Source organism: Pollicipes pollicipes, unplaced genomic scaffold, assembly GCF_011947565.3.
Source record: "Pollicipes pollicipes isolate AB1234 unplaced genomic scaffold, Ppol_2.1 Scaffold_4740;HRSCAF=5597_pilon_pilon_pilon, whole genome shotgun sequence".
Classification (NCBI taxonomy): domain Eukaryota; kingdom Metazoa; phylum Arthropoda; class Thecostraca; order Pollicipedomorpha; family Pollicipedidae; genus Pollicipes; species Pollicipes pollicipes.
Window position 1 is genome coordinate 4,420,488 of NW_023596545.1, and position 25,274 is coordinate 4,445,761.

At 50.6% G+C, this 25,274-nt stretch overlaps 1 protein-coding gene across 1 annotated transcript in view; it reads left to right on the forward strand.

Annotated features, from left to right (window-relative positions):
* The first annotated feature begins 8,572 nt into the window (after nt 1-8,572).
* LOC119098798 (dedicator of cytokinesis protein 3) overlaps nt 8,573-25,274 on the forward strand; it is a 59,694-nt gene continuing 42,992 nt past the window's right edge. Inside the window, exons 1-2 of the mRNA XM_037221840.1 lie at nt 8,573-8,730; nt 18,745-18,925. Coding sequence (XP_037077735.1) covers nt 8,685-8,730; nt 18,745-18,925 — 227 coding nt within the window. The 5' untranslated portion in view covers nt 8,573-8,684. The remainder of the gene's footprint in view (nt 8,731-18,744; nt 18,926-25,274) is intronic.

Genomic DNA, 25,274 nt, shown 5'->3' on the forward strand with positions numbered 1-25,274 from the left:
TTGTACAAGTCAAAGCCATACGCTGTGCAAAGACCAGCCGTCGAAAACACATCACGGAGCTGAGCAACGATGTACATGGCGTCCACATACCAAAAGCAATGTCAATTGACGCAAGCGCTGAAGCTAAAAGCTCAATAAAAAAACTTGTATAATCGGTTACGTCTTAATGTCATATGGCTAACGGCGATGCTATCCAAACACCAGCGGCGTCGCCTCATTGCGCACCAAAGCAAGCGTGAACCACATCTGCATTTGTACAGACACACACGCATACAACACACACACACACACACAACACACACACACACACACACACACACACACACACACACACACACACACACACACACACACCACACCCACACCCACACACACACACCACACACCCACACCACACCCACACCACACACACACACACACCACACACACACCACCACACCCACCCACAACCCACCACCACACCCACACACACACACCCACCCACACACACACACACACCACACACACACACACACACACACACACCACACCCCACACCCACGCCCACGCCACGCCCACGCCCACGCCCACGCCCACGCCCACCCCCGCCCACCCCACCCCACCCACACCCCCACACCACACCCACCACCCACCCACACACCCACACACACAACACACACACACACCCACACACACCCACACACACACACACACACACACACACACACAACACACCACACACCCACACACACCACACACACACCCCACCCACACACACCCAAACCCACACCCAAGCCCATACCCATACCCATACCCACACCCACACCCACATGTATGCAGGGGTGAGAAAAGCGCCTTTTCTGTCACCAACGGAATTTGGAACCGTCTAAATTGCCACCTGTAGCCGAATCTCTCAGAAACCGTTGCAGTATAACTCATAATGTTTAACGTCATTTATATAACATCAACAGCAACATCATTTGCTCGCCATCAAGCACCGAATGACGGTTAACACTTAACTAATCAAATTATCAAATAAGGACAAGGACATAGCCAGTTTGGAGGCGTGTAGTTTCCTATTCAGATGGGGCAAGGGATTGTGCCTCCTAACCATGACGTAGTTTCCTATTTTAAGTTATTACCTTTAAGCATTATTTTCATTAATAACAATTTTTAGGGTTAAGTCCTACGAACTGATTTCGAGGAGCTACACCGCTACTTCCAGCTGTGAAAAGGAAGTGCGTCAAATCTGTGGGAAAAATGATTTGAGTGCATTTTGGAGGCAGGCTCACTCAGTCCTTCTTGTCCCCCCCCCCCACACACGCACCTCTATACCTCAACCAAACGCATTTTGCAAAATTTGATTCCCTGTCGCCCTATATTTATCGACAACATGGTTCTACAAGCACCTCACACCAATATCATCTTTGGTTTTGTAATGCTATCCTACAATCAGCTGAGCGCACAGGCGACGTACACTATCTTTGCATAATAATTACCGGTACAAAACTCACACTTCCTAACAGGATCCGAAAAATTTAGAGTAAAGCCCATGCAATATTGGTATCAACAGATGCAAACGACGTCTTTGAACACATCCACCACCTTCATTCAGATTTACATGCAATATAATGAAAATAAAAAGCGTTTTATCTCATGCCTGTCGTCCCCATATGTCGCTCCAACGTCCTCCGTTACCTCTGGAGCTACAGCTCAAGCATCCACAAACAACAATCCTAGGTCGGCAGGGCTTCTTAACGCTATTGCATTAAAAAGCTGACGATTTGTTACGTTACGCTCTGGCTGGTCAGCTTCTCACATGAACACAGCCAACAGCAGTCCGCAGCTTTGCACTGAATTCAACGTATTACCGTGTGCCGAGCACTCGGGCCCATTTGTCTCAAATGACACGACGCTTCAAAACGCCGCGTAACAAACTAACCACGGTCGTCGCAAGATGCTACGGCCAGTCACGGCCATTACGACTAGTAATAAGCCTACTTATTTGGTATTTTATACTGTGCAGTATGTGGAGTGAATCTTGGCTGAACAATCTGTGAAAAGCACTGATCAGAGGGGCATTGGAAAAGCACTGTGTCACCGGTGATCTGTGACATCACCACTGACATAGTACACTTTGTAGTATATTTCTGGCACCTGCTAAAAATCATCCTAATTAAAGCTACTACATTTGGCCGCATCTTATGGCTCAATTTGCTTATACAGCGGAACATCAACGTTTCGACATGTGTTCTACACATGCTCACGCAGCACGTGTGAACGAGCACAGACCAATGCTATGCTTTCAGTTCCGTTTACCTGGGATATTAAGCTGTGATATGGTCTGTTCTATTGGGCAAATCAGTTGCTCTTTTCACCGCTATATGTGTACATGCATATGCATGCATCATGTTCACGTGGACGTTTGCGTTCTGAATTCTAGTTGCTTACCTACCAATGAATGAAAATGTACCCAAATGCTAACACACACAATACACACAAACAAGTAAAATCCCTCAAAAACCGTATTCCAGGCAAAGCCATCTTTCCGATAATCCTAGCTGGTAGCTAGTGTCAAAAATGATGTGCTATGCAAGCAGTTAGCTCAGCCAAAAGACACCATGACAGCCTCTTGCCTCAGTCCAAACCCCCGCCAAGGCGCCGGACCGAGACGCGAGGCTGCAGGCCTATCACCTGCCTGAGTTGTGCGTTACTTTCCTCTGCCTGACTAGACAGCTGCCGCCTGCGCCGGGCCGAGAGGCACCGCGGTAGACCTATTTCTCGTCTGATTTGTGGGCCACCGTCTTCTGTCTGACTAGACGGCTGCCGTCTGAGTTACTCTCCGAGTGCCATTTGCTGTGTCGGCGCACATGGCATCCTCAGCTGAGCACCGCCGTCGCTCTGACGGCGTCGGGCCGGCTTCCACAAGCGTCCTCTCGCGGCCGACTGCTGCCGGCGCGCTGCGGACTATCACCGTCAGGGGCGCTACCATCGCGCTCCGTAGGTGGCGCTCGGCGCTTCGCCTGGTGCCCGCTGCGGCGGATTGCTGACAAAGGTAGGTGTAGAAAGGTTCCCATGGGAATTGTTCGTGGAGTAAAGTTTGTATGGCTGAGGTTTTTCAATATTAAGAACGCGGGCTGTAAGTTCGGTATAAAGCTCGTAAAGTCAAAGTCCGGGAAGTGAGAAGTTTGTGTAGGAGCAAGTTCGTATGGTAAACTGTTCGTCGGGAAAAGTTGCGTTACAAAAATGTTCGTACGCGCAAAAATTCACGTGGAAAAAGTGAAAAGTTTATAGGTTCATAAGTTCCTGCGCAAGTGTCCGTCAGCGAATAGTTGTCATGTATAAAGTATGGCAAATTACCTACGCAAAAGATCGTTTACAGATTTGTGATGCAAGCAAGGGTGGTAAAAGCGTACTTTCTGTCGCCGACCAAAGTTTTGGAGAAAAAGTTGTCGCCAGTAGCGTAATGCAACACCATATGAAAAAATGGTCATGAAGTACATGTCCACTAGCGTCATCAGTAGTCAGCCTATCACCGAGTCTCTTTCACCACTGCAATTTTCAATATCATGCATATAACCGAAACGTTCAGTCATACACTGCCCTTGATCAAATGTCTGCTTGTCCAAAAGCTGCTGCTTGGAAAGCAGCAGACTTGCCCTAGACTGATGAGATAGCCCAGTCACAACGGGAGCTTTTTTTCACCCTCGGGACTTACCGGGGCCTCACCTTTAAACTCGATCCACGGCTGGATTTCCTTTCCTTGACCGCAAACAAACAACAACGAAGGGCCTCTATAATCAGGGTAGCAAAATGCATGTCAGATTATAAACCAGTAGTAAGCGGCACTGGAAATGACGTCAAATATGGGGGCCTCCACAAGACCATGCCCGCTTACGAAAATTACGCTTGCGCTTCGAGCCCCACCTCAACCGTCACAAAACTATCCACCATACCTTTGGCATGCTCCAATCCTGGCGCGACATGTTTTGAATGGTGGGCGCCTTTCGCCGTGCCCCAACAAGTAAATAATATCGAAATTTGTCAGTAACTTCACATCAGGCCGATAGCTCTTTCTGAACAAGTTACTCGCCCTGACAGGAGGGGGTGGGCGATGTGACACATCCCTGCTGTTTTTTGACGACACCAATGCGGCATATTGTGCAGTCTTGCACAGATCTTGCACAAATGGTACTCCTGTCACTATGCCACCACCACACAAACTATACTGATTTCTACTACCCATGTAGGCTGCATGCAAGGAAGGCCGTCTGCCTTCGCAGCCGGTACTTAAATGTATGCAGTGATTATGCTAATGGATCCATCAGGATAACTTTACAATTCAATGTCAGCAAAAACAGTAATGAAAAATACCCTATTTGCATCCATGCAATCCCCTGCTCATAAGTGCAAAGGCCATATGCACATGAGTGAGCACTGCAGAATGAATGACGTCCAGAGCTCTCCTGTTTCCGGGGTGGGTGCTATCATCAGTAAATAGCCAACATTGTCCTCAGAGACAACCAAATGCCAACCTCTCGCTAACCTCATAGGACAGTTGGACCGCAATACCATAAAACCACCTGCTATTTGAAGTAAAGCTCTTGGTGAAGGGGGAGACGGCAATAAAACCTGTGCCTCACCCCTCCTCATTGCCTACATTTCCTATACCACTCCGCTCCTCACTTTCATTGTCTTCTCATCGCCTACATTATTGGGTATCCCATAAATTTTTAGCAACCAAGATTCATGTTAACAACAAGTTGGGCTGTGAATATTTGTATAAAAGCTATCAAAACATGGATGAAGTAGTTTCATTTCAAGTGAGGGCATAGTTTTTGAAGATAGGTTAGGGAGCAGTGAAAAGTTATGCGATGTATGTCATGTACAATGTAATTATGCAAAATATGGATGTCTCCCAGATTAGCACACTTCTTCACAAACTTAGGGAGAGAGATGCAGTCCTGAACAGAATGATAAAAAGGAACACCCCTGATCTGAAGATCTACGTGACTGGTAACCACTCTCAATCAGGACAAGCGCGAAAATGGCATAAATTAGTATTTTAGAACAATGATCACCTCCTGTTATTCCCCTTCATGAGGGATGTCATCAGGCTTCAACATCAAATCCACGGTTTAACGGGAAGAAGGCTGGTCGCTTGTGACTGCTTTAGTGCGTCAACAGCCTCTTCGCTGTCTTGAAAAGGCATTTTGGATGATCACAGATCAACTTCTACCTTGATCGCATCATACCGCCGACTTACCCTGAACTGTCAATGCCTCTCGTCGCTGAGGACAGAATGCTGAATCACGGCACAGCCAACGAAGAAAACAAGGCCAAGAATTAAGCCCTAGGAAGGTATTCGTGACCCTGCAATGCGAATGCCATTTGCGAAGTTGCACGGCACTGAAAGTCACCGCCCACCTCATATCAGTCGCATCGCATCAATTGAAGCACGCCCTTACGGCCAGATGAATCCCCTATCTAGATATTTTTCAGTACTTTATATTGTCTAGTTTGGGACACTGAGAGTCGGCTGTCACAAACAGTAAACCGGGTGACCGGCCGGGCAATAGGAAATACACTGATTTGTCGCCGACCTATAATCCGGGTCGGCCGACCCACTAAAAATCATCGGGTTTTCTTGACGCCGGGTTGGAATGAAACCTATAAAAGATACCAGGGTGCCGTAGAGTACGGTAAAGAGCCTTTACAGAAACATTTGCTTGTGATGTGTGACAAAATATAGCACCATGGAAGCATAATATCTATGTATGGAGACCTCATGTTACGTTTTGCGCAGTGTGCTGTATTTTTTCGTCTAGGCCGTCACCAAAATTTGTTATCCAAAAACTTTTTTGGCACCAAGCTACGCGTGCATAGATGCATGTTTGTCGCCGACCTTATCCACCAAGTCGGCAGGTTTTACCACCCCTGGATGTAAGTTAGAATGCAGATCTTTGGTTCCGGGCGTTGTATGAATGGCCATTGCTGGGCCACCACGTCCCGTCGGCCGGGAACGTTGGGATGCGAGATGGCGGTATAGAGCGACAATTGCACTGCTTAGGTAAAACACTATGACAAGCCTAACTCTTCGTGGCATGAAGTCGAATGCCTTCCAGCGCAAAGCAATAAACGCAAGCCAGTGGAAATATTGCAAAATATCTCTGTAATGAAGGAACGGGAGTTAAAAAAAAAAACTTTAAGCAATCGCAGATCACCCAACGTTGTCGTCTCATTTATTCCTCACCGTGACGGACCTCTGTTAACACTACCACGCTTGCGTGACGCCTGCTGACCGACACCAGGTAACGGCTGCGGTAGGAGCAATCTCGCATGTAGAATACGGCAGCCAGACGCGCAAAGCACATCCGGCTTACGATTGTTTATGCATACTAAAACGGAGTTCAGAGGAGAAAGATGCACCCACCACACCCGCTTCGATCAGGACCTTATTCGCCCCCGACCAAGCAAAGCCGGAAGCTATCACTTTTACGCTACCCGAATAGATTTATAAATTACACAAATTCATTACGTTAGATCACCCTGTGGAGATAAGATGTAAGTGCCAAACCTGACAGCAGACGGCGCACAATTTGGAACCCGGGCATTCGATGTGTCCTGGAGCACTTCACATAAGAGTAACATACATGCAAACTTGTCGGTGTATGCTCGATGGTTACGAATTTTGTGTCCGTACTTTTGTCAAGCGAACTTTATTCGGTTCGGACCTCTACGTAAATGCATTTGCTTATGACCATTGGCCAACGTCAATTCGTATAGATTTTCCATGCGAAATTTTGGTCTGGCGAACTTTTGCTCATACAAATTATTCATGAACGCACTTTTTACCAAATAAGGGGAGGGTAGTCTGTGGTGAGTTACATCATGTCTCAGAAATATTGGGGTTATTTATTCCAAGTTTTGCCATGGACGGCAGTCTTGGGGCACTCAGTTGACGCACAGCAGCTCTCGCTACCTGTCAGTGCAATTCCGGCCGCATATGTGCAGGCGTCTTGGGATCAGCGCGACACACATATGTTTTTGCGTATCCTTGAGAACCATAGCAATCAGTGTAAATGTGTGTTTGAGGGCTTCTGACCTAGCTAGACCAATCTGAGATGCTTGCTTGAGAATATATGAATCTTAGTCACATCCTCACTAGTTCTAGCAGGAGAAAGCTCAAAGCAAAAACGATTGCAACTCTCCCTGCTTTCTTCTGCTGGGATGTCCTTTTTGTATTAGCTCGTGCCTGTAGCGCAACATTTCGCCTCAGTGCTTTTCGATCTGTGGAAAACAGTTTGGTCACGAACCGAAGCATTTAACAGCTCCCTCACGGCTATTCTGAAGAGGATACCATTGGAATTTGTAGAAACTTTTTCGAATTTCGAACTCGTAGTGGCCACTCAACTGCAGCGCTTGGTGATAAATGGCATTTGCGCTGGAATGGTGCATTTCTGAAAAGCTTTGATATTGCTAACCGTGATCGTTTTTCATTGCCCATCACCTTGCTTCCGTCTCATCTGATAAACAGTCGTCATGCTTCCAAAAATAGGTAGAAGAGCTCTTAAGCTGATCCAGCTGGCTGCACTCGCTGACCGTAATTCTAAATTGGCGCAGTTGTGAAAGCACGCAATGAAAGTTCCAGGAATTTTTTTTTTGCACTGCTAGACTCCCACCGTTCAAGACGCGTTTAAGGTTCAGCCTTCATGAAACAATCTGCACTCTATTTTAAGGCTTCTTCGAGCTGTGCAGCGCGGTCAAAATCTGACTGACAAAGTCTGACAAAAGCAAAGTGGTTTTATCCCAGTATCTGTGTTTCTATCCACATGACACCAAGTTATCAGCTGGACATCCCATTCTGAGAAATGAATTATATTCCTGACGCGCCCTCGTTCGTGCAACATGTAGATTAAAAACAGGAATGGTCCGTGATGTGCATGCTTGAGAAGCGGTAATAAAGCCCTTCCAGAAACCTTTGCGGTGGCTGCCTTTTTCCCGGTCTACTGGAGCATGCCTTGCGACACGCTTTTTTCATAAGCCTTCAGTTGTCCTATTCACAGCTACTGTTTGTTCTACGTGTAAACACATATACTAAGCACAACAGTGTTACCTCCGCGTGGACAACATATGGAACGCCCAGTGTAGCGTAACCCTCATGCTAAACATAACTTAACTGCTAGTTATTGTCTCTCCATCACTGCATCAGGCAGGAGAAGATGAGTCTCCGGCTGTTCGGTGCAATTCGATAGTTTGGAAGACACATGTCCAAAGGAAACACCAACGTGTTCCGAACGCAAGTGTTCCCTTTTGAAGGATCTGAGCTCGAAATTGTTTTTACCATCAGTACAAAATCCCTCTCAAGACACGACAATGTACACCCACAGCCATAGCAACCTCACATAGGTTCCCACTCACCCCACGTCTGTGGCACTGCTGGCGGCGCTGGCATCAGCAGCCCCGCCATCACCATCACCAGCACCAGGGCCGGCGGCGGCCTGGGTCCGGCCGGGCCGTGCGGTGGCGGCGGCAGCGGCGGAGGCTCAGCCACCGGCGCAGCAGCGCCCGCCAGTCGAGCGCCGGACTCCGGCCGCGGAGGTGCTGTGTGACGCGCGTGCGGTCGCGCTGACGAGAGGAGCGCGGTGTGACGCGCGCGGCTGCAGCACTGACATGCGGTTGTGTGCGCTCTCGTAGTGGCGTGGATGGTCACCATGTGGAAGAAGAGGGAGGACGGCAGGCTGGGAGTCGGTACGTTAGCAGGTCTTTGCCGTGCTTGCGGTGGCGGATGAGAAAAGGGGTCTTGCTGAGGCATGAGGGTTGAGGGTCTGGTTGCTGGGGATGTAATTTTATTGATGAAATAGCATAAAAGTGATGCGAATGATAGCCGCGAATCCAGACAAAAAACGGTTAAAAATTACATATCCCATGATTTGTAGGTTATTTCCTGGTTGTAGTATTGTCTAGTTGTAGTATAATGTCCATTTGTATGCTGGGCAGTGGTGTTTATGCTCAGATCCAAACGTTCCCGCCCCAGAACCCACCTAGTGTATTTGTTACACACGATAATTTCACCTTCCTGTGCTAGAACCATCAATATAAATATATCAATTCAATTAATGCATTCGGTTTGATGATCCATATAGGCTGGTCCTGTTTAGTTCAAAGCCATTCAGTTATCCAAAGCCATTCATTCAAAGCCATTCATATCAGCAAGCAGAATTCAGTCGTCTCCATGTGTCGTTCAGGGCCAAATGGATATATGAATGTGTAGTTTCTCCAGATCAACCGGTTCAATGATGAATTATCAAAATTATGGATGCAGTTTTGTTTGTTTTAGTGCATCATCGTGCACATGTTCCTGTAATCAGTGTTTGTTGCATGATTGCGTCATATAAAAACGACTACTACATCAATTATCGCGTATTAATCGTTCATTGCTTTCAAGCTCAAGTGAAAAACTCCTCTTTACGAGATAGGAGACATATTTGTGTTACAAGAAGTCGCCTTTGGAGGACCTAGTTGGATTCAAAACCAGCCGGATGTTGAAAACTGACGACGGCATGAAATGCAACCGTAAATGGCTGCAACACATTCGAGGCATGCGTAAAACATAGCATACTCAGTTTTTCCGGTTTTTCTCGGCACTGTTTCAAGATAATGTATGCAGGTACGTGGCTTCTGATTAGATGCACGTACACAACCACACTTAAAGAGCGCGATGGTGAGAATGAATGAATGGGTAAGCCGATCTGAGTTAGTTAAAGACCAAAACTTAGTGACGTTCTTCTGATGATTCAAAAGGGATGTGGAGCACGTCGTCACAAACGGTATTTGTGGCAGTGCCCAAGCAAGGACAGACCACCTGAGAACCTGAGAACCCACCACCTGAGAACCAGCGGGCGCTACCACCGGACCAGCGCACTCGTTTGTTTAATGATGCCTCAGCTAGTCACCAAAGAGGGTTGATTTGACTTCTCGAATTATTATTTGTTTTCGATGCATTGGATTTCACAACTTATTTTGCTGGTTTTTGAAGCATCTTTTTTTGCCAGCTGTTCGACTTTCAAGCCCAATATCCCAGGGTTGTGTTTAACTCGGACGCCTCAGGCCCGCTCTCGCTCCTTATGCAGCGGGCATAGGGCTCCCATCTCCCCGCACGCGCCTCTCGCGTTCGCGTGGTGTACCCATTCGTCTCAGTACCGGTGCCTCGGTTGTAACACATGCAATTCTATCACGACTAGTTCGGCAAACCCCGTGCCAACTTACTAGCAGGTACGCGCGGGCGCAAGAAGCTCGCAGCTCTGAAATGGCGCGGTCTCGCGGCAGCAAACTGGAGAGAAGAGACTATGCCGTCCAACCCACTTGTTTAACGTGATTTGACGCTGGTAACTGTTTCGGTGATTCAGTCATCGTAAAGGTATTTCGCTCCACCACGATGCTTGTTTCCCTCACCCGATGATCGCTTAGTATTCTATGCCCTGCTGGGTCTTGCCGTCCTAAGTAAGCTGTACTTCCGATGCAGTCAAGACGCTTTCGGGGAAATGGGAAGACTTACGGCGGTGGGAAAATGAATGCAACACCCTCTCCCAAAAAACGTCCATCGTGTGCATGCACGTCGAGAAGGGAACCATTAAAGTCCCTGGCTAAGTTAAGGCTATCCGATTAGTCTGCTTTATTCCGAAATGTCAGCATTCTGGCGCGGATACATGATGATGTGTCTGTGCGTCTTCCCGGGCTCATGGAACATTGGTCACACACCAACACCAGCATCAGCATGACCTCTCCGCTGCACGTCACGCCGCTGACGCCGGCGCCGCGCCTTCTGAGAGTCACCGAGCCTCTATCACCTGTCCTCTCCACCTGTCGTCGGCGGCGAGAATGACGCGGCAGCGGCGCACCGCCCCCGCCAGTCCTGCCCACCAGGCAGTAGCGGTCCGCCGAACACCGAGGCGTCCGCGCGACTGTCCGCATTGTGTGGCGGCGGCGCCGGGGGCGGCTGTTGTGCCGCCGCCGCGCACACTGGCGTCGCAGACCGATGTTGTACCGACGGCGGCGTGGCGCGGCGCGTGCGAGGGGAGCCAGGCCCGGCAGGAAGCGGGGTGCGAGCGCCGGTGCGGGCAGGAAGCGGTCTCTTACGGTCCGGCATCCACGCCCGGATCCAGTCCGCTGCGCGCGGCTGGGGCGCAACAAACACGCGGCTAATGCGCTTGGCGCAGCTAATGCACTTAGCCTAGCGGCCATACGGCTGAAGTGGGATTAATGAAAAGCGATTTGTCCATGCATGGTCCGTCTGCGGTGTGGTTACCTCCTGGTTCAGACAATAAGTTGCCTTACGCTGCTGAATTTCGGGACGGTCTGTGCCCAGGGTTATACATTGTCGCACAGGCTCAGTGTGATAACTGATGGCTTAATATCAGCAGTTGATGGGCTGCCCAGGTACATGAGCCCTGTGCACAGCCAGGTCCAGTTGTAGCAGTCGAGGTATCACTCAGGTGCATCAGCACTGTCCACAGCTCACATAATATGTCAGACGAAGGGCATCTGACTATTCTTCAAACTTTAGGCTTATTGACACGTATGAAACAGGGCGCATTAGCCCGTATCCGGCCATTGCAGGATAACACGGGCATTTGGAGCCTATTTATTGAGCAGCTTTTTAGTCTTTCAGGGAAATGCGGCCGTCATCTATGCGGCCCTTACCCGGGGGACAAGATCCTGTGAGAAATGAGAAGACTTGCGGCGGAAGCCCACGCTGGACTAAGGTCCAGCGTGCTCTATCCGACCCTTAGCCACACATCAGGTTCGCTGTCTTCAATCACACACACACACATACACATGCACACACACACACATGCATGCACGCACGCACGCACGCACGCACGCACGCACGCACGCACGCACGCACGCACGCACGCACGCACACATACCGGATAGCAGGGCGTCGTTTGTTTCCCGCGAGGTCAGCCCGCGCTGTTGGATGCGGCTGTGGGCTGAGTGCGATCATCGGAAGCTTCTCTCTGTTCGGCTATCAAATGCCAGGGAATCGCAGCGGTATCTCTGCAGGCGATTCCTTCATTTAACGACCGAAGTCACCGGCGGGATTACTTCGCTGAAACATGCCAGGGCTCTGTAGCACTTGACGAGTCGCATCCCATGTTTCAACCTCATTTAATGGCGTGTGCAGGCGGTTTTATTGCGTCAAATCAGCTACTTCAGTGCGCTGCCATGATCAGTCCAGACTATCTCATTGGTGAATATCCGGGCTGTGACCTTCACGACCTGACGGGCACTCCCTTGCCGCGCTGCTCCGTTTTGACGTAAGACCGCGTATGCGCATTACACATACTGGCTGACTGCGATAAGATTCCATACTCGAAATGAACAATCGCTGTATAAGCCAGTGGTAAAGCGCTTGTCTCACGACCAGGATCTTGTAGGCCTGGTGCTTGTTACTACCGGCCTTGAGTGTGCTCAGTGCCGCATTGTGGCTGAAGCACTGCGACGTCAATAGAAAAACACATGGCACCAGCGCGATTGCTAGGGAAGAATGTCATTGCTACAACTGTAGAGGTGTGACGTTACGTGCCCGCGGTATCATGGTCCAGTCTGTCTATTTGACTGTCTTGGAAGGATCATACGGGTTTGTTTCCTGCGACGGGATGGAGCCTTTTACATTTATGTCAGCTGCAAATAAGTTAGGGCACTGCTGGAAGGCACTGCAACGGCACTGCTACAACACCTCTCATAAAAACGTTATCTTGGTAAGTATGGACAGCGAAAGGTGGGGAGTCTTCGGTTTTTGTCGAATAAAATTAGTACTTTACCAATGTCATCGCTTGATACTACTGTACAAAGTACTCTGTTCGTCATCCATTTCAGAGAAGCTTACGTATTCTAGTTACGGAGCGGTCTAATAATGCAACGGCATTGTTTACTAACACAAAGGTTTCTATCGTTACCCGTTAGATGCTATAAATAAACAATCTGAGTCGACTAGTTAGAGATGAACAGCATTGCGTCAGCTGATTGTGCAGAAAGAAGCGGTGACATCAGCCGACATTTTGAAATGCTATTTTTACCAAGCCATGTCCATAGAAAAAGTTAATCCACCCAACCTCCCACCACCTAAATCTACCTATTTGTGAAACTAGCTTAGTCTTTAAAAAAAATTTGAATTAGTTCTGAGGATTGTGCCCAACAAACGCAAAAAATACATCTTTGAGATAAAGGCGTTGACAGTTGTGCCATCTAATTATCTACACTTCTGTCATTTTTTCGAACTTTTCCTCCTAATTCTGTACCAATTCTGAAAGATATGGGCCCAAACACAAGACACGAGAGAAAATAGTGCTTTTTCGATCATGACTGCATGTTTTGCAACAATCAAATATGGAATCGCTCACAGCGACGATACAAGACAAACAGCAACACTTAACGTGATAACGTTACGATGAGGTCAACCGAAAACAAACATGGGAAAAGCTGCAATATCCCCGCATCCCGCAGGCGTTGGGGTTAAACAACTTTTAGTGCCCGAATTTTTCACCGCTCTAGAGGGAACTTGTAGAACTTGTCCATTTCACTTCAATGCCAATAGCTTTTCACTCGATGCCAACTTCCCTCCACATACATATATACCCATCCTCCGGTGAGCAACTGAAGTCTGCGATGACCACACCGGCAGCTGAGCTGCTCGCCGCGGCGCCACTCCAGCCGGTGGACTGGAGCGCCCTTTACTGGCCGCTGCCACGGCATGTGGCGTGGGATGACGACGGTCGCACCATCAGCCGCAGCCGGCGGCGGAGGAGTGACGGCCAATGGCGCTCCTCCCCGGATGACGCTAGCCAGGGCGCCCTCTTCATGACAGCCTTCTGCTGCTGACGACGGACTGTGTACGCCGGCGTCAGTCGTGCACGCTCACCGCAGACGTTGTGACGTTAATGACGATGCGAAGACGTCGACCGCGGCATGCTCAAAGTCCCTCACGCGGCGCCGGTGTACGGTGACTGTGGACAGCTCGGCGTCGCTGGTGACGGCGCGGCGTCGGCGGCGACGTCTGGGCGAGTCACCCCGGTCGGCGCCGCGGAAGTGGAGCGTGCTGACCCCGTCAGCGGGGTGTCGGCCCACCATGCGACCCGGGCCACATGTGTGCCGCACCCCTGCGGCCAATAACAAACAGGCGACGCGCGCACCCGCCGCGTATTAATAAATACACAGACTGAGCGGCGCCCGCCGGGATAAATTCCACCCTGACACATACACACATACACACGCACACACTGCGTGAGCGGTCTTGTGGAGACGGTCGCTGCCGTGCGTGCATGCGTAGCCACGCGCAAATGCCGTGTTTTTGTGAGCACGCACGCACCCGCGTGTTGGCCGAGCGCGGGCAGATAACGCGCGCATGGCATCAAGCTGGTGTTGACTGCTGGCTCGGGGTCGGACCACACGCGCTGCACGACCCCAGACCTGTTTATCGGGACCGTGGCCGTCCCGGACCGACGAGTAACGGTGTGACGGTCATCCGCGCTGGCTCACCGATCGTCGTGGGAACTCTGGCGTCACCGCGACGGAAACACTGCCTAACTCCTCGCACGACCTTCCGGTGTTTGCCGCCTCATCTGATTAGAGGGCCACACTCGATGAGTGTAGAAACACGACATGCCACGGGCGTGCTGGCCATGGTTTACGCTGACCGCCCTCGGTAGATGTATACAGCTGTCGAATATAAAAACAACTAATACATCTTGCCTCTATAGAGGCGAGTTTGAGGACGCGGCAGTCATAGCCACAGGCACAGGTACAGACGCAGGCAAAAGCACAGGCACAGGCGCAGGTGCAGACACAGGCACAGGCACAGGCACGGACACAGACACAGACACGGGCATATACACAGGCACAGGCACAGACACGGGCACAGGCACAGGCACAGGCACAGGTACAGGCACAGGCACATGCACAGGCACAGGCACAAGCACAAGCACAAGCACAAGCACAAGCACAAGCACAAGCACAGGCACAGGCACAGGCACAGGCACAAGCACAGACACAGACACAGGTACAGACAAAGGCACAGGCACAGACACAGGCACAGACACAGGCAACGGCACCAGAAAGCCTTGAAAATTATCTTCGGCCGTTCGGAAAAGTACTTGCATATCTTGCAACGCTTGGGCTTGGAAACCTTCACTGACATAAGAGAAAAGTGCCTAAAGCCAGGAGAGCAGATGCAAGCGTCCCCATGCACAGAGATCTGTTTCCGAAGCAGCGAGTGGCGATCTCCGGCAGAAATACCCGGAGCGCAAGCACACTCCAAACGTTTCGCTGTGGTGTGTGACTAGGCAAATAAGGTATTCCGCATATAACCGCTTTCATTCACACATATATATTATCAACTAAGTAGTATCCTACTTCATATGCATATTGTGCACATATGCTATATGAGTTGATACTCAAAGCCATGCTTTTCTAAAAAAAACCGTCTCTCTCTCTCTCTCTCTCTCTCTCTCTCTCTCTCTCTCTCTCTCTCACCAACACCAGTACCAACACCAGCACCGACACAGGCACAGGCACCAGCACGGGCACCAGCACCAGCGTAGGCACAGGCACAGGCATAGGCACGGCAGGCACAGGCGACTCAGTGGTTTGTGTGACAGACAGATGACGTCCGCGCCCGCGCAGCAGAACCGTGCATACCACCCCGGAGAAGTACCTTATATCTGAGAGAAACTAGCGCTCACCTTCCGTGAGGCCAAAACGTGCAGATATGACCACATTTATGAAACTCAGACTGACGTGCGCAGATGCCTTCAGAGTACAAAAGGTGCTGTTAATGAATATCGTTGGAACAACGCGAATGCCAGGAACAGCTGTGATGCGTCTAGTCGTACGTGCGAAAAGAAAGAGGGGGGGGGGGGGGGCTCAAACCGCTTTAACTAAATGTTCCCAGTCTTGACTACAGAGCTCATGTTACATGTCCCGGAAAAATGGCGACCATACGCCCCTCCAGAATCCGTAGGCTTACGCGACAGACGTCGCTCCCACGCACTTCAGCGAAGCGCTCCCTTGAAGTCAAACAATCGGCCGGTGGGATCGATCGCGGCACGCCGATTGTCCAGACGAGATGCTATCTCCGGATCCCGTTTCCGAGTCCGGTGTGCGCTGCGGAAGTCCCAAATTCCGGCGCCACTGTCCCTCGTCGGTCGGGCGTGGCCACGGCCTCGGCTGAGACCGAGCCGCGTTCGGCGCGCCTTTGGCCTCGCGTGGGATCGGCAGGCCTGGATCAGTGGAGCGGGATCACTGGATCAGGCCGGTCAAGCGGAGTTCCGCAGAGACCGCCGCTGCGTGGGGCCGCTTCCACTGCTGACGCCGCCACGCGGACTTTCACCGCCAATCTACCTGCCTGGAGTGGAGGCTGCTGCGTGCTGCACACAGGGAAGAGTCGCACTGCAGGTGCGCGCCCCGCCCCGTACGTGACTCCACGGTGGACACCGGGAGAGATCACCGACGCTGCACTCTCCGGAGCAGTGCCAACGCCTGAGCTGCGCAGGTGGACCCTGCACATTTCGGTGCCGTGTCCACGCGTGCTTTGTATGCTTAAATTATTCACTTTTCGGCGCCGAGCTGCCTATGAGTTGTGAAGGTGGTCTCTACTTTCTTCGTTACCATGTTTACCCTGGATTGTGGGATTATCCGAGTGGAGAGTGCCCCTAGAGTGTGCCTGTGATTCACCTCAAGCAGTGCAATAGGCTAGAAAAGACGTCCGGCGCCTTCTAATGCGCCTGCGCCATCTACACGCTGTCCTGTCATTTCGCCAAGCTATGTGAAGAGTGTGCCCTCCACCCCATCTGCTAGCAAACATTCCTTTCACATTCCGTCGGAAGTCCCCAAAGCCGACAGTCACGGCTTGTAAACGCGCCGCCCCTGTGTATACGCGGCGGTTTATTTCAGCGGGCGGCGGCGGCGGGCGGCGGCCCACGCACCGCACGTGGTCCACGGCACGGTGCTGGGACGGAGCGCTCCGACCGCCGCGGCTCGCGCGCTGCGGGACGAGCTTTGAGTGTCGTGGGCCAGTGTCCGCCAGGTGTTCGCAGACCAGTAGCATACAGTTCTTTAATTCTGAAACCCACAGTTTCGCTCGTAACTAGTACACCCCTACTTGACGTGGAAGTACATGGTTGCTCCAACAATAATGCATACAATGTCTACTTAAAAATGTTCTTAGTCATTCATTCCTCCCGCCTGCAACGACATTTCCACGTCGCTGAAGAAGTAACTGCCGCGCTATTATATTGGATGACAGGCTTTTTCCACGTTGGAGACACATCTGGTCCCGTACAGCCAGGCTTGGCCGGCTGCCAGGCGGCTTTGTGCGATCCCACTAGCGCTCTGCGCCACCGGAAGTTGACCAGCTCCGCGCTTGTTGCCTGCTGCCGTGCTCATAACAGACGCGTGCGTCTGGGCGGGGGTCTGTTTATGTGTGTGTTTGGAGGGGCGCACGGAGGCTGTCGGCGCCTCTTTCAAAACGTTCGACGGTGATGTGTCACAGGTCGGGTTTCGTGTGACCTCCAGTCAGCCGCGCATGGCAACATGAGACAGATGCAAGTCGGCTGCGATGGATGGTAGTGCTGGCCATTGACCTTAGGGGAAATAGGAGTGGGCGTAAAATAACATCGTTGCGTTTATGAGTCATGGATGATTGTTAGTATGGCTGTTAGTGTCCGTGTTGTTTGAGCCGGCATGCTCAGTGACATGGAACATGAGGCCTGCATAACACTTAGCCTAGTAAGGCCGAGAGCGCGATCCGACTTGAGACTTTCTTTGACAGTCAAAAACTGTCTCAGCTCCTTATACGTCTTTTAATTTTTATCACACTTACTTGTATGTTTGTTGCTGTCGTGGTCATAGTTAGGTAGAGATGTTGTGTATGCCTGCTTGGAGCTCGTGCGTATAATTGGACACGTTTCCGCTAAGCCCCAGGAGATGAGTCCACAATGCGTCTATACGAGAGAATTTCTTTGCCACGCGACTTTGTCACGCGTGTCACAGTGCTATGGACGGCTGGAAAGACGACGGCCGTCACGGACTTACGTGACCTGGTACCGCCGTGACCCGTCGCCGCTCGTGTTCCAGCGGTGTACGGCTGGGGTTCATCTGACCTGACGCCGCCGTGACTCGTTGCCGCTCGTGTTCCAGCGGTGTACGGCTGGAGTTCATCTGACCTGACGCCGCCGTGACTCGTTGCCGCTCGTGTTCCAGCGGTGTACGGCTGGGGTTCATCTGACCTGCCACCGCCGTGACCCGTCGCCGCTCGTGTTCCAGCGGTGTACGGCTGGGGTTCATCTGACCTGCCACCGCCGTGACCCGTCGCCGCTCGTGTTCCAGCGGCGTACGGCTGGAGTTCATCTGACCTGACGCCGCCGTGACTCGTTGCCGCTCGTGTTCCAGCGGTGTACGGCTGGGGTTCATCTGACCTGCCACCGCCGTGACCCGTCGCCGCTCGTGTTCCAGCGGTGTACGGCTGGGGTTCAACTGACCTGACACCGCCGTGACCCGTCACCTCTCGTGTTCCAGCGGTGTACGGCTGGGGTTCATCTGACCTGACACCGCCGTGACCCGTCACCTCTCGTGTTCCAGCGGTGTACGGCTGGGGTTCATCTGACCTGACACCGCCGTGACCCGTCACCTCTCGTGTTCCAGCGGTGTACGGCTGGGGTTCATCTGACCTGACACCGCCGTGACCCGTCACCTCTTGTGTTCCAGCGGTGTACGGCTGGGGCGGCGGCGTCCGTCATGGCCTGCCGCTCTCCGTCGGCGAGACGGTCCACATCCTGGAGGAGTGTGACGGCTGGCTCAGGGGCCACACCGTCCGCAACAAGACGCAGCGCGGCATCTTCCCAGCCTCCTACATACGCCTGAAGCCATGCCTGGTCGATGGCGACGGGTGAGTGATGAATGCCGGGATGGAGTCCGCTCTCACCCGGTCCATGCAGAGGAATCCGATCGCTTGGCTCGGCTGGCGGTGCCTAGTCGGTCGGTGATGCCGATAGCGGGTCGAGTTGGTGGTTAAGAATCCGGCCGCTGAGGTGGGCTGGCCAGTGACACGGCAAACATGTTTTTAACATCCTAGGTCATGCCAGTGAAACAGACTAAATTAAGGAATAAAAATTTCATAATAGTGTAATGAGCATCAAAACTATGCAACACTAATGTTTTGATGTTGCACTTTGCTTTTCCCTTCCACAGGGCTTTTTAATAAAAACAAAACAAATGAATTCAGCAACAAAACCAACAACCAAAAGTTCAACAAGCATAAGGCATTAAAAAAGCCTTGGAATCCTGCCCTTCAACGCATCACCCAATCAAACACTACAGCCATACCTCTGGCTTCTGTAAAGATAGGGTGATGAAATATAAATATCATGTCACTGTTTCTTGTGAAATACCAATGCTTATTTCCATGAAAATGTCCTAACAGAGCCTAACCTAAAGAACCTGACCTTATCTCATCTTGTCTAAGTTATTTGTATCACAGCAACATTTGTGAGTCACGGATTCTTGCAAAATTCCTACAGTCACTTGCCATGCAATTAACCAACTTAATCCAACTTAGAGTAGCCCATATGCCTGAGATCATCTCAACTCACCCAACCTATTTCTCATATCGTAATTGCCAGGCAGCTTGGAATATTCTTGTGCTAAAAATATAGTATCATGTAGTGAAAGCAGGTAAGGTTAGGCACTAGTTGGTCCACAGGAGAAACTTACAGGATTTTTAGGGGCAGGCTTCCTTCTGCTCCCCCACACGAAAAGTTAATATCTCTCGCATGGTTTGTTGACAGATGGTTATCCAACCCATCCACAGAATACAAATAGCAACCAAGCCCTCCAGCCTACGAGCTTAAGACTCATTTCGCTACCAAACACTTCCGCATTAGCTGCGCCAGGTCTGTCCCAAGGCTATGTACTGCAGGATAATATAACGTAATGAGCAGGTGAAACTGAAATGGCTTAGATTTATCATTATTGAGCCCAGCCATGAGCCAAAGAAACGGCTAACTTGAGGTTTAACGGGGCAAAATGGCCGTAAAAATAAGTTCTGCGCTTCAAATTGTCTCCTTCATTCCCTACCAATTGTTCACTCTTGGGTGCATATCAAACATGTTTGGACGGCTGGCGAATTAATTAATTTACGTATAAATATATGCAAGTTTGCAGTTGGAAGATTTTGCAGAGAAAATGTCAACATTTTAAGCCATAGGTGTGTCTTTAAAGACGATCGGTTAGGAAGGAAAAATGAAATCGTATCACACTCGCATGAGACCGAGAAAAACAAACCTCTCATTTGGCACACAGCTGAAGATTGTGATGCATTTCGTAAACAAACCAAACTTGATATACGCAAGCGGCTGGAGTCGCTGAGGCTCTTGGGCTCGAAAGTACCTGGTGTCATGCTCTATGCATACATAAGTGTGCTTTAGATGTAGGTAAGGCAGGATATAGCTATGGGTGTCCAGGTTCTGTGTAGCCTTGTGTATGCCTGATGGTTTCAAGTGAGCTCGGTTTTGGATGACACATTAAAATCTATCTTCTAAAAGAAACGTGGGTTTGATATGTGTGCTTAAACCATATCAGGTGGGAGTGAAAAACTCACATTAAATATACGGAAGAGGAGTGAAGAATTCCTCCTTTTAGGGCATTACTTTACACCCAAAGTCGGCAATTCCAGGACCCTGAGGCTGGCAGCGGCCGGTCGGCCGTTGATACCGACGGCGGGTCGGCTGAGTGGTGAGCAAGTACTGCCAGCGGTGTCATCCCGAGGCCGCTCGCTGGGTAGAGATGACCGGCTTAAAGCTCTGAGGTTGACTCACTATTCCTCGCACAAAACATGCGAACTGCGGCGGTGTCCTTTCGAACTGAGCACCTGGCTTAGTCACATTACAAAGACATGGCTCTTTTAAAATACCTTTATCTTTTCACATCGGTTTGACTTTATTCATTGATTCGACTAAGTGTCACTATCAACATTTTCTGTAGTGATGTGATGAACGAGGGTCGATAGTAAGAGTTAATGTAACACGTCATCCCAGATGAGGAACTGTAAATACCACAGCTTAGCACATGACGGAAAAAAGCCGTTTTCCAAATATCCCATCTCCCTCAGCGCTTTCCAAATACATCGGCTGATCCGACAAAGTATAGCTGAGGCCATCTCGTTGCGCTGTGACTGAAGGTCTGTGGTCTGTGGTGAGAGTTGATGCCAGGCATCATCCTAAACGACAAGGTGATTTCCTAACTCGCTGCGAGCCACATGGCCTGCAGCTGTCTTCTCAACAGTCATCATTTATCAAGTCATTTCAGCTCACTGACGCAGCCTTGCCAGAACCCGTTTCTACTGAGCTCATTCATCGGTTGTAAACACGCAACAATAGATGCCCAATTAGCGTTTACAAGATCGTGCAGATAACCTTGAACCAATTATATCTGTATTGTATTGATCTAATAACCTTGGTCAAGCAGGTCCAACTGGTCGTGGTCACATATTTTTGGTCGAGGATTTGTACGTGAGTGCGTTTGTGTGCGTGCTTGCGCGCATGCGTGCGTTGGTGCATGCACGCACATGTACATCCGTTTGTGCGGCTGAACGGAGCGACATCCAGTCAATTAGTTTCCGACACAGGTGCAGCCAAGGGCACTCGATGCTATCCGGAGCTGCTGCTAAGCATCGGCTGTCGTCCCGTGGCTAGTGCCTGACGTTTGAGAACCACACCCGCTGCGCCCCAGGCCTGTCCCTGGTGAACTGCCAGTGTGAGTTGGCGTCACAGCCGCCAGACACATCTGGTTACCCGGACCTATGCACTTACCGAGCGAATGGACAGTGAACAAGCATCTGGTTTCCCGGACCTATGCACGGGCAGAGCGAATGGACGGTGAACAGGCATCTGGTTACCCGGACCTATGCACGGACCGAGCGAATGGACGGTGAACAGGCATCGCAGGAGCTATCGCACTTTTGTTTGATCATTGTCTCCGGCCTGGCTCATGGCTGCGTTGTTGAACGGGTTTTTTGTTACTGTGCTCACAATGTTTGCCTTCCTGGTTGCAGAAAGAGAAGCAACAGCGCTTTGATGGTTGTGTGATATGTCAAAAGGCTTTTTGGTGTCAACTGGCACTCACACAGGATGGGGACTGTTTTGTCCGGTTTCTCACGCGCCAAAATGCTCTTCAAGTATCCACGAAATGCTACCAAGCTTGTGCATCGTAACTCAGGAAAGGGGATGGGGGTGCAGGCACCCAGTGCTTCAACGCCCCGTGGTCACCACGTCAGTTATGTGTTTAGTGTATGCTGCATACATTCACAATCGCGTCCTTTTTTACCACTTAAATAGCATACCAAGCGAGTCAGAACTCACAGGAGCGTCATGCCACACGAGGGAAGACGGCGCATGTCACGTTTCGTCGAAAAATGAGTCGACCACGACCCGGTCGGCCTCCGGCGCTCCCGCAGCGGCGCATTATCACAGTGCGTCAGAAACAGGTCGTCCCGCGACGGCCGGACGGAAGCGTCCGTGACTCAGCGGGGCGCTCCAGACCCGTTTGCCAGGCGCCCGCGTGCTGACGTACACTGTATGCAAACAGCGTGTGCGCTGCGCCGCCGGAGCACTGCGGGAGCGCTGACGGTGGATTGCTGTTGGGCGCCGGCTCTGAGCCTGTTCCGGCTGACTGAGACATGACGCGGGGCTGACGGCTCGGCCGTGATTCCGTTCACCGAGGACGTCGTACTAGTTCGTACGGAGTACCATGCGTACAAACGGCGGATAACTTCGTCATTAGGCGCCGCGCGCCGAGCGATCGGCCATGCTGATTGGACAGGCCGGAGCTAATTATGGCTCCGCCCAATTATTCATGGTTTGAGTATTTCTCTCGTACACCAAGGCTGTCTTACCTTACCTGACCGATTCATCATATGTGTTTCGCACAGCGGGCATTAGGGTTGGCTTATGATTGCTGGTCTTCTTAACCCCATTCATTACTGCAATCATTGACATGAATTTACTGACAAGGTTGCCCAGTCAGTGGCATCGTAGCATATTAATTTCCTTTTTTCTTTTTTCTCTCAACTATTGACACTTCCTCAACACGATCACTTGAGTCTCCCATAGGATTTTCAGTTAATTTTGGCTTTTTTCTGAGAAAAATTCATTTTTGACATTTTTATGACGGCATATTGTAAAAGTTGCAATGATATATTTTCGACCGCAATGCATAGAAGACCAAGACAAAGATGAGCCTGGAACTAAATATATAGCTATCACGCGCTTATGTCAGGCCGATGGCTGCTGTCGTTATGACGGCCGGTCAGGTTCCGATCCCCTGCCAACTGTGACAGTGGTGTCCGCCAAGGGCTCGAATACCAAACAGACAACCCGGCCGAGATCTGGGCTGACGGGCCCATTTTGTGGCGCGTTTGCTTTACCCACAACCGCGACTTATAACACAATCCTCGTGTTTTTTGTCATTATTTGGCGCTTTGCGTTTGCCAACGTGACGTTCCGTCAGCTATTTTTGCTTCGGTTTGGAGCGGTCTGTGTCATTCCCCCTGCACCTACCAGCTTCGTCCGTGGGTGTCGTGTCAAAGACCACCTTTGTCCCGCTGCACCCCGTCCTCCACTTAACCGATGCCCTCTCATGCCCACGCTGAAGAATAGGCACACGGAAGAAAGTAGACGCCGCCTACCACGTGCAAAGTGGTCATTCACTGACACATGACGGTTGGTCCAGCTCCAGCTAGCGCGAAAGGTCCCAGTGGTACAGGCGCCAAGGAGAGTCAAACCTAATACACCCAAGATATTAGATGAGGCGAGACTATCTCAAGCTTGAATCTATGACACCGTAAAAGCGTTTATGTGAATAAAATGGAGTAAATTCTAAACGTTGGTTATTTTGCTTTGGCATTATGGGGTTTGTTGCAAGTCAAATCACGTTGAAGCTCGTGGCGTATAAGCTCAGCCCAGATGCAGAATGTTTAGCCTCCGGTCAGCCGAAATTGGTTTTCAGACCGTCAGCACTGCAAAGCCCGTTCGTGTATGCATTTAACAATCACTTCCTGACGTAACCATTCGTCGGCAGCAGGAGCAAAGAATGTTGCCCTGCTGCTGGCAGTGCCCAAGGTTAGCCTCTAGTGACGAGTCGGGCAGCGGCAGAGCGAGCGTAGGCGTCAAGTAACGGGAAATCTCGCAACTTCACCGGCCAGCCCGGCCCGGCCAGTCGACATATTGTTGGCTTATATATTTACAACCACTGGAACCATGAATCCACAACCGTATAGCCATACCGCCATGGGGCTTTCAGCGACAGGGAGCAGAGGCAGCAAGTTGTGCTGTAATATAATATTACCTGAAGTGCAGGTCTGTGGTATTGTACTGCCTGAAGTGCAGGTCTGTGGGCGTACTTCTGCAATGTTGCAAAATCGACAGCACGCATTTCCTCCCACACCGATTTGATCAACACGAGTGAGGTAAAAGTTTCATACTGCCGAAAGCTGAAGACCGCAGATCGGTAAATGGTCCAGATCTCGTCGGCCAGACGTCGCAATGACTGGAGACTAGGAAGCCTTCGGCGATAACGGACAACCTTAATGGCCGGTGAGGGGCGGGCAATCACGCGAAGTTGTGGGTGAACCACGCATCCGTCCGTTTTAGGGTGTTTTGAAGGGTCGATAGCAGATCTTGACAACGAGATGATGCATGTATGGGAAACCAGCTGTTCGTTGCAAGCAAACGGGGCCACCTACCAAACATCAGGCGATCTCGACACCATCTGGCTCATGGGTGCAGTATGAACAGGTCGGCAAGCAATGCCGCCTTTTCCAAAACTGGTCTTAAACACAACCCAATGTGGCCTAAGCCGAAACACATCTGGCCATAAAAACTACATGGGAGCTTAGTCCACTTGATTGTGACCAATATTTATCCAAAGTATTGCATTTGTCCTCTATCACTTTTGTCACAGTCACCATCTGTTAGTACATGGCTAATCCCACGCGGCAAAAGAAGTCTTACTGGCTCAATAACTACAGTATTCTGTACCTTCTGCTGCATGCAGAATGCTACTCTGCGTCGATTACAGCACGCCATGGTTTATAAAAATAACGAGAAAGGGTACGGACTATACTGACATATTTTTCCAGCCAACCATATTCTTTCGTGTCATTTATCATTCACGTGATCAGTCACATCGTCACGTCCTTTTTCATGTCCCATCTAAGCTATCTCAAGTCTACGTGTGGCAGC